The 13,602-nt window shown below is 36.8% G+C and overlaps 1 protein-coding gene across 1 annotated transcript in view; it reads left to right on the top strand.

Moving 5' to 3' along the window:
* GBE1 (1,4-alpha-glucan branching enzyme 1) overlaps window positions 1–13,602 on the top strand; it is a 234,914-nt gene that overhangs the window by 68,959 nt on the left and 152,353 nt on the right. Inside the window, exon 3 of the mRNA XM_084802365.1 lies at window positions 5,814–5,929. Coding sequence (XP_084658491.1) covers window positions 5,814–5,929 — 116 coding nt within the window. The remainder of the gene's footprint in view (window positions 1–5,813; window positions 5,930–13,602) is intronic.

Below are 13,602 nucleotides of genomic sequence, written 5' to 3'. Positions count from 1 at the left end.
GTTTCCATGGTAATTACATTGCTTTGCATTTCAAGTAGCAATGTTTGAGGTGTAAGGTTTTTCCACATCTTTCCATTTGCTTTGCATCTATTGTTTTCTCTGTAGCCTCCTGTTTTGAGTACAGCATCTTGTTGTGGTTTTTGTACTCCCAGGAATGACTATATCGAACATCCCTATGTGTGCTTATGGGCCTTTGCTGTTGAGATTCTCTTCTCGCTCCGAAAACATATTTTAATAATTAAATTATAACTATTATTTTGATATTTTAGACTCAAGTAACATTACTACTGATATGAAGTACAATTATTTTCTTCCCTTTTAAATTAAACTGTTTTATTTCTTTTATCTACCCATTTTTTTCCATTGTAAAAGTTTATTTACCATTTACCATCTATATTTAATATTGTAGTAAAGAACTAAGGTCACAGGAATTTACCTTAGTTTTATTATAAATGTTTATTGTTAAAACCATAAATTGGCTAATTTGCAGTTGGTCCTGATAGAGCCAGTGACAGCACCAGAATTTTCCTTGTTTATGGAAAAGCCGGCCAATGGGTTCCACATGTTGATTGACATGGAGAAATAGAGGTCATTGTACTGGTCAGTGGAAACAAACTCCTGAGCCATTCCTTGCTCAGAAGGAATCTATGGCTGCCTCTGATTACTGGACACATTTCATGAACATCCCTCTCCAGTTTTTTTCTTTGTTCTAGTTTGTCAAATAACATGTTTGTTCCAAGCAAACAGTATGTCTTTTCCAGTTTAGCCATTCGTTTTGCATTTCATATCTATTGTCCCTGAGAAAGTGAAAGGTTGATCACATTTAGGCCAAAACCACATCCATGTGTTTTAGTGTGGACTGCCATTACAAAGTGCCAGAGCCAGGGCAGCTTATAAGCAGAAGTGTAGGCCTTACGCATTTGAAGCTTGAAGCCTTCAGTCAGCATGGTTGGGAACTGATAAAGAACCGTTTCAGGGCTTAAGGTAGTTGATTTCTCCATGTCTGCTCTGTAGCAGAAAGGAAGTTAGCATGCTCTCTGAAATTGCGTCTGTTTGGGTACTAACCCTACTTGCCTTGATTTCACCCTCATGAGTAAAGCGTCTTCCAAACGCCTCACTTCCTGACTTCCTCATTTTGGGGATGGAATTCAGTGTAACACTTTGGAGAAACATAGACATTCTTTTCATAACCGGATCTAAAACACACAGAGTTCAATGTCGTAGAATCTGTCATAGGAACGAAAACTTATTATCTTTAATAATGTTTATCTTTATATCATTAATAAAAATGTGTTATTATCTTAAACAATACTTTATCTCTTCATATCTATCTGACAAGAATAATTTGAAATTGCGTAGATTTTTAAACTAAATTTCCATTAAAGATATTAAGGTATGTTTGCTGTTCTGGAAGATAAAGTAAATAAAAATAAAAGGATAATAATAGAAATTACTTCTCTCCAAAGTCTATGGAATATGAGTAATGTTCATACACTAGAATACTGCAAATTCCAGTGCAGGGAAAGTCATTTACAGCTTCCTAATTTCAGAATGATATGGTTGCCAGAGATTTTCTCTAATATCTAAAATGTGTATTTAACTATGCCCTTTATTTAGCTAATACGTTAAAAACCTAAAAGTATACATTTTAATGGGTTACATTAGATGTTTTGTTATAGGTGTACAGTGTTTAGTCTTATTACACATATCTGCCTTCTCAAATATTATTCATTTTTAAGTGAAAAAAACTTAAAATTATTTTGTCTAGATTTCTGAAATATTTCTATGTTTCTGAAATCTAAGTATTTATACCAGCTTACAGTTACCCTGTAACTATTGTATCTGTGGAGCAAGCTTTTTCTTATCTCATCCCATTGGCCCTACCCACTCTTGTCAGCTTTTAGTAATCACCATTGGACTCTTAACTAAAAAAAACAAAATAAAGAAACAAACAAAACCCCCAAACCACAAACAACTATTTCATTTATTTTTGATTATAGTATAATTTCATTATTTCTCCCTTTCCTTCTCTCCTTTCAAGCCTTCTTATATGCTTCTACTTGCTCTCTCTTCTCCCCCCCCCCCCCCTCGGTGTTATTACAAGCTGCTTAGCCTGTTGCATGAACTGACCATTTGGTATTAGATAACCATTAGGTGTGCTCTTCCCTGGGGGAGAATATTTCTCCAGGTCTAAGATCCCTTAGTTGCCCATAGTTCTCTGAGGATCAGGGAGTTTGCTGTGACCTTGTATCTTCTGAGAGTACCAGAAGCTGTACCCATAAAGCCTTACAACATGGATGGGACAAATCCTTGAGTCCTTAGCCTTACACAAGCAGCTCACAGTGTTTAAGAACTGAATTTAGGGCTGTGGAGATGGGTCAGTATGTAAGAGAATGTCCCATGCAAGCATGTGGACTTTAGTTCAAATCCTCAGCACCCACATAAAGTTCAGACATGACCAAATATGTCCATTACCCCAGTGTAGGGAATGGTCACTGGAAGATCCCGGAAGCTTCCTTGGAAGCCAGACTAACAGAAAAGCTGAACTTCTTCTTCAGTGACAGGCTGTGGCTTAAGGGGTAGTTGAGGGACATATCTCCTGTCTTTCTCTGGCTTATGCATGTATGGGTAGGCATGTGCAACCACATACACATTTGCACAATATGCATACTCAGGCACACATCACACATTTATATCACACACACAAAAGAGCAGAATTCTGTCTCTTGGGCTCAAATGGGCAGGTAGAAGATTAAAGGGCACAGATACGTGTAGGGATATGTCAAGCAGAGCACCTCCAATTTGATATATTTTATATAGTTTCCATGTTGGAATCCTGTACAAAATTTATTGTAAGAAAATTGGATGGCTTCAGCTGATGAAAGTAAATAGGTCGGTAAATAAATAAATGCTTTGATTGCCACTGTGTTAAATCTCAAAGTAAGCCACATTATTATCTTCATTTCAATAAAAGTAGAAATTAATGAAATTTAAAAGGAAATCTAATACAACTCAATTTATCCCAAATAACAATAAGGTTAAAGAGAATAATCAGTGTTGCAATTACAGCCTCTTTTGAAAAGAAATGAAAACAGTGCATCTCAAACGTTACTGTTACAGCCAGAAAAATAATGAGAGGAAAGTTCTCATGCTGGTTGTACGTCTGATCCATGGAACATAGAAAATTATGTGAGAGCTTTCTCAATTCTCTCAAGGATGGTACATAACAAGTTCTATTCTTGATGCATTAAAGAGGAGTTTATTTATTGCATGCTGGGGATCCTTAGGGGACAAGAGCTTAATTCTTTTAGCGAACCCTGGCTGAGCAAGACAGGCATGCCTTGTTATTAAAATGATAATCCCTTGTGTTACTGAGGATATGGGTAGTTGAGCATTCTCCTGTGAAGGTGGTAGGAGCATGGATTGAAACTGCCAACCTGGAAAGTAGTGTCCTAATTGGTATTTGGAATCATGAACACGTTAAGATCTGATGTCTGATGCCTGGTAGTATCACTTTATAATTAATAGTAAAGAAAGCTATTTGGGCAGGCATTTCTGCACAGAAACCTGACATTATGAGTTTTCATTGCGGCACTTATCTAATCCTGGAAAGATAGAGAAGTCCCATATTTATACAGCTGGCTTTGATATTATAAATATTTTGCTTGTCTTGTTTCATTTATTTCTCTGCCCTGTATATATTTAATTTCTTCCTATCTTAGAGAAAATCATCATAGATGTTATTTCACAATCTCATTCTAGTTTTAGTACTTTTACGACATACACATCTCTATCGATTACCTTTTACAGATTTCTTGAGGTTGGCGTAAGTGATATTTTTCCATTTCCCTGGAAAGTCAGCTCTGCAGTTTTGTGTTTATTCACTCTGATACATGTCTCTTACTTCTTTGTATGATGCCCCATGGTTTAATTCTCCCACCTACATAATTTTACTTATTCCTTATCTTCTTTTAAATTGGCTTGCTTATTATTTTTTGCTTTTGCAATGAATTTTCAGTGAATAGTTCAAAATATTCTCTTATACTCACTTAAGAGAATTTGTCTAGGATATTGCCTGGGGATAGACTTGTTGGGCTATTGAGCTAGAGTAACTTGAGTGCCAAATTGTTTTCAGTCATTTAGATCCTCTGAGGAGTGTAGTTTTATGTTCATATTGGATATTTGATATTTTGAAACTTTTAACTCATTGCTTTAATATGTGATTTCATGATCCATGGCATTGAGTCTTGTGGCCTGTTTCTCCCGGCCATTCAAGGTTCTTCCTCTGAGTATTTTCTTTGCTTCTTTTTTTTTTTGGTTTTGTTTTTGTTTGTTTGTTTTTGTTCCTCGAGTTACATTTTCAAATGTTTTTATGCTGTTCCTTAAATGAATTCATACATGAATTCTATCTGTTATGGAGGTAAACTTATGTTTTGGTGATCAAATGTAGGACAGTTCAAAACTTGTACTGTTTTAACATCTTAATTAATTAACTACTTAATTATTTTTCACTAACTAGCCAAAGGTTGTAAACAGCTTTCCCTGCTTTCTTCCTAGGTCCTCTACAGTTTTGTGTCAGATTTGAAGCTCATGCATGTTTGAATGGCTTAAGGGTGTGTTAGTAGGTCTTGGTCCATTTCTTCTATGTGCAGTAAGCATAACCAGTTGCTCTCATACCTCTGGCTAAGTACCGGACCTGCACTGCTTCTGTGTGCTCAAGGCTTGATTCTCTCATCCACAGCAGAGTATCCCATTACTCCCTATGCCAAGTTAACTTTCTACCTTTCTTAATTGAGGCATTTATTTTTAGTTCATTTATATTCTTATGAATTTTGGCACATGTAAATTATTTCAGTAAATTTTTATCAAAATGGCATGCATCTTATCTAATAGACTAGATGTTTCTCCTTTCTCATATATTTTCTCTTTGTTGATGTTTCCTTAAAATTACTTGTGTTTTTTTTACTTGTGTTTTATATTATACTTACCAATAAATATATTAAAAGTTGAAATTGTATTTAAACATATTAAAATCTGTGTTTAATTTTAGGAAACCAAATAAAAAACTTCAGAAGCACCTTTTATTATTTTTTATTTACATTTAACAATTATGTTTAGATGGTTGTGTGCATGTGCATGCATGCGTGCGTGTGTATGCATGTGTGTGTGTGTGTATGTGTGTGGGTGTGGGGGTGGGTGGGTGTGTATGTGTGTCTGGTTGCATATGTTAAGGCATGTGTTTTGAGATCATGGAACAAACTGTAGGAATTGGTTCTCTCCTTTTACTATGTTTGTCCCAGGAATTGAATTCATGCCATTAACCTTGGTGATAAGTACCTTAACCCACTAGCATCTTGCGGGTCCATAAAAGCCATTTCTTATAAATTTTGAACTGTTCTACATTTTTCTGAGTGGCCCATCAAATACTTTATTATATGAGAAAACAGGTCTTTTTGATCATTAATTAATTTATTTGTTCATTTTGCATCCCAATTGCAACCATGCTCCCTCCACTCTTCCCAGTCACACCTTCCCTCCCACCCATTTCCCCCACCCCTGAGTACCACCTTCCCTCCCACCCATTTCCCCCACCCCTGAGTACCATCTTCCCTCCCACCCTTTTCCCCCATACCCTCTGTGCTGCCGCCCCACCCCCACCCCTGAGTACCATCTTCTGGAAGATTTAGGAGAAGGACTGAGGGAGAAAACAGGGTTTTAAGCACTTTGAGTTTTACAGGTAAGCAGTATATTATCATGTACATTAAACTCCTCGTCCTATCAAGTCATCAGTTACATGATCTTTATCTTTTTAGGTGGTTGGAATCCATTTTCTCACCCATATAAAAAACTGGAATATGGAAAATGGGAGCTATATATCCCACCCAAGCAGAATAAATCTCCCCTGATACCTCATGGGTCCAAATTGAAGGTATGTCCCTCTTTTTTTTTTTTTTATTCGTTTGTTTGTTTTCCTTGGTAATGTATTGACATGTAGCCCAAGCTGTCCCCAAACTCATAGCCTTAAGTGTGCACCACAATACCACTGGGGCTCATTTAAACCAGTTTTGAAGGGATGTGTTCAATAGCTGGCCCTTTCTTAGTTCCTCAGGTTTGCCTCTCCTGAAAAGTGTGTTATTACTTCAGGTAGTGGATTTATTATCTTTCAAAATATTACATTATTCTTTCCTTCACTTTATTTAGACAATTTTAGGAGCCCTGATACCTTCCTTGCTATGAAAATTAAGTGCTGAATAAATGAATCTCAAAATGTATTTTCTATGCAAGTGGTAAAATAATTAAATCTGTAGTGAGCTTTCCGAATCCAAAATTTAAAACTTGAAATGCTTCAGAATCAGAAGCCTTTTGAATACGGACATGATGACACAGTGGAAAATTCCATATCGTAAAATTTTGTTTCTTACATAACTTGTTAAGAATCGCAAATGCTTTTCTTCAGGCTATGTGTATAATGCAGAGATGAAATATACATAAATTTTGTATTTAGATTAAGAGTTCCTCTATAAGATGGCTTATTTATATGCAAGTATTAAAAACTTTTCCTAAGTATTTTGTAAGGAGTACTTAGCCTGTGTCAGGGATGGATGACTATCATTATGATAAAGCTGCACCGGGTGTCTGTTCTTCACTCTGATTGAAGACCTTTATAAACTTGTATTTGGGCTACATGTTACCGTACGCTTCTTTTGAAAAAATTGGTCTACCTTGCCCATATGAGCTAATGGTTGAAATTATTTTTAACAGATTTTCTTATCTATGGTTAAAAATACTTTTTACATTCTCATTCTCATTACTGGTTTACAGCAGGGAGCTATTAAGTGTTAGGTAAACCGCTCTTTCTTCAGTAAGAATCTAAAATTGATGATGAAGGTAATCAACTAGAAACTCCGATATAAGATGTTGTTTCTAGTATTTAGACATTTCAGATGGTGAGGGTACACTTAGCTGTTACTGTAATACTAAACAGTGAGGTATTTAGTTATTCACGTCTGGAAACTGATGTCCCCTTTGGGAGAAGCTGTTCAATTCTCTGTAAAAGTCAACTGATCAGAACTTTTTTGCCCTTTACCCTGATGGTATCCCTGAGCAGTCTTTCTTGGTAAGTAAAAGCTGTGTTTTCAGCAGGACTTGAAATTTTATTTCAGTCCACAAAGAGACTGACATTTTTTGTTTGTGAATATCTCTTATGAATTATCTTGTAACTGTTAACAAAATAGGCATTATCTACTGCTGAAATTATAACTCTGTTCTCTCTGCAAAACACTTAAAAATTTTAACAAACTGTTGAAAAAAAATAAATTTAACTACTTTATATCATATTATAAATAAAAAATTTTAAACTTTTTAATTTAATGACAATATTTAAAGATAAAATGATATAATATAATAAAATAAACATTCATGGCTTCAAAGATACAAGGAAAACCATGTACCTGAAGGATAATTACATTTGTATTATTCATGTCCTTAGCACTTCATTGTACTTTGTTTAAATCATTTTGTTCACTATTTAAAAATGTGTACCTTTAATACCATTATTAAATGTAAATAAAATAAATTAACAGTTTTTCATAGTTATTAACTTCCCTTTTTTGGTCATGTGCTTTTCTTATTTGTCAAATCTTGAATTGCATATGATACACATACACACAGACACAAACACACACACACATACACACAGCATGTATGCATTTTAAATAGTGCTTTTGGACTAAAATATGAACAAACAATATATTCATTGTGTGGTGGCAACACAAAAACTTACCAGGGATAGTGACATTCAAGCATATTTGGAACCCTATTTAGAAGTTGCTCAGGGAGCTAGTAGGAAGAAAGGCATTTAACCCGAGAGTACTGCGTGAATAAAGGTGTATAATAAACCAGGTCCCAAGGGTATTATTTGAGTTTAAATAGATATTATTTTCAAAAAAAGTTATTTTCATACTTGAGCGTGCAAGGAAAAAACTAGAGACTTTGCAGGACTGTTGAGTTGGAAGTCTTAAAAATGTAACCCCCTCTCTGCCACTTAAAAAAATAATAGATTAGTAACTGGAAATCCAGTGGGAGGAGTGCACATCTTCCTGGGAGTGCTGGACTTGCTTGAGAACTAAAGGGAGTTTGTAACAGCCTTCCAGGGAAGGACCAAAGGAGTCAAGGGGCGGGTGAGCTGCTTATTCAGTCCCCTTTTATTTCTGGTATCTTGTTGGACCCTGCCCCTGCGCAAAGCTCTTAAGAATCAGAATTCCAGGACACGGGGTTCACACAGGCCAACCCCCTGCATCAAAGACTAGGGTGAAGAGATCAGGAATGTAAGCTTGGCTGTTTCACTCCCCTCCCCTCCCCTCCCTTATGCCCTTCCCTCCTCTTCTTTTGCTTTCCAATTAAAACGAAAAGACTAAGCCATGACATTTAGAGTTAACTTATTTTTCACTGTGTAATAGGTGTGTGCACTTTTACTGTTGCTTACCAATCAGCAAAAGAAAATACACTAGAGGATTCTTGGCATCAGCCCTTTAACATTTCCAAAGGCATCTATTTTATTAGTGAAGACTGCTATAACAAAATGCCATAGGATGGATGGCTTAAATAGCAGATGCGTTTGCTTATAGTTTGAGATGCTGGAAGTCTCAGAGGCTATGATGAACATGTTCTAAGTGCTCTCTCTCTCTTTCTTTTTTTTTTTTTGAAAGTTTTTGAAATATTTTATTATAATTTATTCACATTACATCCCGATTGTAATCCCCTTGATCTTATCTTCCTGTTCCCACGCTCCCTCCCTTTTCCACCTTATTTCCCTCCTCTAGACAGGTGGGGTCCTCCTGCCCCACTGTCAGATCACAGACTATCAGATCTCATCTGGGTAGCCTGCTTCCTCTTCCTCTGTGTTCCCACAGGGCTTCTCTGCCAAGGGGCAGTGATCAAATTGCAGGCACCAGAATTCATGTCAGAGGCAGTCCTCCATTCTCCTAGCCCACCTCCCCATGTAGAGAATGAGCTGTCCATTGGCTGCATCTGAACAGGGTGTTTAGGTTCTCTGTTTGCAGTGTCCTGGGTTGGTGCATCAATTTGTGCAGACCTGCCCTGGGTCCAGATCTGCCAGCCTTGATAGTCTCCTTGTGGAGCTCCTGACGACTCCCTCCTTCATCCTTCCATCCCCAAACTCTTCCATACAACTCCCAGCTCTTCACCCAGATTCCAGCTTTGAGTCCCGGTATCTGTCCTGATCCTCCTCTGGGTGAAATCTGTCAGAGGACATGTATGTTGGGTTAATATCCACTTATAAGTGAGTATATCACTATGCATATCTTTCTGCGTATCAAGATGATTATTTCTAGTTCTATCCATTTGCCTACAAATTTCAAGATTTCCTTATTTTTGATAGCTAAATAATATTCCATTGTGTAAATGTACCACAGTTTCTTTATACATTCTTTTGTTGAGGGACATCTAGGTTGTTTCCAGATTCTGGCTATTATGAATAAAGCTGCTATGAACATAGTTGAGCAAATGTCCTTGTTGTGTGGTGGAGCATCTTTCAGGTATATGTCCAGGAGTGGAATAGTTGGGTCTTTAGATAGCTTTATTCCCCATTTTCTGAGAAAGCACCAGATTAATTTCCAAAGTGGTTGTACAATTTTGCACTCCCACCACCAATGGAGGAGTGTTCTTCTTTCTCCACATCCTCACCTACATATGCTGTCTCTTGAGTTTTTGATCTTAGCTATTCTGACAGGTGTAAGATAGAATGGCAACTGTTTTGATTTCCATTTCTCTGATGACTAAGGACATTGAGCATATTTTCAAGTAATTCTCTGCTATTTGATATTCCTCTGTGAGAATTCTCTTGCAAATAGATCCATATTTAGCACTGCACAAAACTGTAAAGTCCAAGTGGATTAAAGACCTCAACATAAAACCAAATCTGTTAGAAGAAAAAGTGAACAAGAGACTTGAACTTACTGGTACAGGAGACAACTTCCTGAACAGAATACCAAGAGCTCAGATTCTAAGGTCAACAATTAGTAAACGAGACCTCATGAAACTGAAAAGCTTCTGTAAGGTAAGGGACACCAACAAAAGGACAAAACGACAGACTGGGAAAAGATCTTCACCAACCCTACATCCAACAAAGGGCTGATATCCAAAACATATAAAGAACTCAAGAAGTTAAACACTACCAAACCAAATAACCCAACTAAAAAATAGGGTACAAAGCTCTCCCTTCTTGATCTCAGAAGGTGGGCTATTTTGTTTTGTCACGTGGCAGAGAGAAAGGAAGGTAGGTTAGTAGAGAGTACATGTGTGTAAACTCTGAGTTTTATAAGGGCACTGAGCCCATATCAGACTAACTTTGTCTCTACTTAGAGACCTGATTAATCCCCAGTGGCTCCATCTCCGAGTAACATCCTCTTAGGAGTCAGGGCTTCAGCTTGTAAATTTAAACAGATATAATTTATTACATAGGAGGATGAGCCTGCTTTTCCATTGTAAAACATGTTTAGATTTACAGAGGTAATTGCTGGAAAAGATGCAGGAAACCTAATAGCTACACTTGTAATTTTGTTAGATAAGACATTTGAAAACATCGGAAGTTACATTCATTTGTTTCCATTCCATTATATTGCTGGGAAAGACGAGAGTATTTTTTAAGATAAGTTTACAAGATGACAAAATTAATGAGTTATTACAAGTTGTGTCTTCATTGGTGTCTAACTAGCTGCATGGACCGTCCTCTGAAATGTGCTACATTGCAAGGCAGGATAAGGGTTCAGAAAGAAAAGGAGAGCCGAGGAGGGACTGCTACAAATAAAGTCAAACGGGAAACATGTCTCAGGTGTAAAGTTTCATGTTGTTACCATGTTCTGTAGCTCTTTGTCTGAAAACCGTGACCTCCAAGTTTTAGCATCTGGAAGATAGAATATGAACTGTTTCCTGAGAATACAAAAGAGAAATAGATTGTTTGTGTAAAGAGTCTGGGTGATAAAATGAGCTAGATTAATACTCAGTATTGAGACCTGAAATGAGCTTGATTGACATAAGCAAGCAACAAAGAGGGTTGTGCTAGGGATGTGGCAGGCAGAATTTAGTGTCACAGTCATTGCCTCAGAGGGCTGACTGATCAGTTGTGATCTTTTATTTCTTGAACATCCCATGTACTATGTCACTGTCAATTTCCTTCTCTTTCTATTTTTTTACTCTTTTAAGGATACCTGGTATTTGTATATTGAATCTCCTAGACTTTGTCTTTTTCTCTTAACCTATCCATCATCTTGACTTTCTGTTACACTTTGAAAGATGATCTTGTCTTTCATCTGCTTTTATTTAGTGACCACACTTTTGAAGTCTCTAAGGATTTGTTGTTGTTGTTTCTGCTTTTAAATTAGGTTATATTATAGAGTGCCAAAATTTTTAAAAATATATTTTTTATAAGTTGATTTTTTTTTTTAAATCAAGTTTTCTTCCTACCTATCCTAGTCTCTCTTTCTGGTATTATTTTCCTCTGTTTTTATCTTTGGATGTCATCTGCAGGTTGTACTAAAGTACAAAGTGATACATGATTATAGATTTATATTTTAACTTTAGATGGGAAAGACCTTTAATTTCTACATACATGGATGCTTCTAAGTGTCTGGGGAATTTCATTGTTAGTCAATGACTAGGAAATAATGGCAAAGAGTGAAGAATTTTTTTTCTCCCTTCTGGAAATGTTTTCCTTTTCCTGAGGTGAAATCTGCAGTGCATTATAGTGAGTGGGCAGCACGGGCATGGAGTAGAGGGCTGGACCCTAGTGTACTGGCATCGAGATCAGAGCAGGGAAGATGGATGAATGGTCCATTTACTTTCAATCAGGTTATTCTCCACCAACCTCTAAGCTCACTGTTCCCAAGTCCGGAGACTCCTAGCTCAGTAGGAGCTGGGATTTCCTGTTTAAGGGGTGGGACCTAGGGTTGCAATGGGGAATATATGGGCATGTTTGGTGAACAGGAAGGCAGCACTCAGGAGCCATGCCATCTTGTTTTAGACTTAGGCTTGGTTTTCTTCCTTGTCCTAAGGGCTTCTGGGTGCTGAGATTTTAGAGGGCCTTTGCTGATGTGGTTGGAAAATTGGTGTTTTCAGATTCTTCCTCTATAAAGTCAGATTGTAGATTTGCCTTTCTTTTTCAAATTAGTTTTAAGAGATGTATGTCTATAAATGTTTACCTTCATTTATGTATAGGTACTACGTGCGTGCCTGGGTACCCATGTAGGTCAGAAGATGGCAAAGACTCCCTGGTTGTGAACTATAATGTGGATTCTGGAAATCAAACACAGGTCCTCTGCAGGATCAACAAGTGCGCTAAGTCACTGGGTCATCTCTTTAGCCCACTTTTGCCTTCTACTTAGTTTCCTTTGTTTGTTGTTTGTTTGTTTATATCCCTCCCCCATCTCATCCCCCCCCCCACCCACAGGGTTTTTTTGTGTAGCCTTGGCTGTCCTGGACTTGCTTTGTAGACCAGTGTGGCCTTGAACTCACAGAGATCTACTTCCCTCTGTCTCTACGAGCTCTGAGTGCTGGGATTACAGGCGTGTGCCTCTATTTAGTTTTCCATATGTCTGTTTTTCATTTTTATAAAATTTCATTTAATTTATGGTTTTTTTTTTCATTTTTGTCCTTTTCTGTTAGTGTATTTTTGCCATTACTTATCTACTTGGGTGAGAAAAGAAACTCTGGGGAATTTATCCTTTTTAATTCCAACTTCAAAATAACACCTTTCAGATGTAAGAAGCGGAGAACACATCTGCTCAGTAGAATAGTTAATCATTTGAGGCTTCCATTGGGTCATTGCATTCCTGTAGTGTACAGTGATCATAAGGTTCTGGCCATTCTTATTATTTCTTACTTGCGATGTCCTTTTTATTATATGTGATAATTTTTTCTTCTGTGACCCAGAGAAAATCCTTACTCACGTCATTTGTTATCCAGTTCAACTTAATCAACCTCCAAGACCCTGAGACATCTACTTTGCGAGAAAGTGCAGTTAGAATTAGATACTTTCCTTTACCACAGAGATGATTCTTTGTGTTTGCAAATACAGTATGAATGTTAATGAACCCAAACAACATAGCAGGAAATGGCCTCTTCCCTGTAGATGAGAATAAAGCCTTGTTCCGTTGACTCCTTTTTTCCTCTATTTTTCTGTGTGTGTATGTGTCTCTGAGTGTTTGTCTGTGTGTGTCTCTGTGTGTGAATATCTGTAGTAATGTGATTTTCTGTATAATAAGTCCTGTGACCGCAAAGATGAGTGAGAAAGTAGAAGTATTCCTTTTTTAAATGCTTATACCTATAATTGAAAACAATTCTATTTTGATTTTTCTTTCCTAATATAATAGTTAACAAATATTTAGTTTTATGCTTTGGTTTTTTTTTTTTTTTTTTTTTTTTTTTTTTTTTTTTACTTGAAATATTGCACTCTCAGTTCTGGACGTGAGGAAAGGAAGAACAATGGAAATGCTTCTCTTGAATTTGCAGTGCCATACAAGCAAAACTAAAAACAACCCCCCCAAAACATTTATTGTTATGTGTCCTAAGACACAGTTTCAATTT

Source organism: Acomys minous, assembly GCF_964271855.1.
Source record: "Acomys minous genome assembly, chromosome: 11".
NCBI lineage: Eukaryota > Metazoa > Chordata > Mammalia > Rodentia > Muridae > Acomys > Acomys minous.
This window is presented reverse-complemented; position numbering and strand designations above follow the sequence as displayed.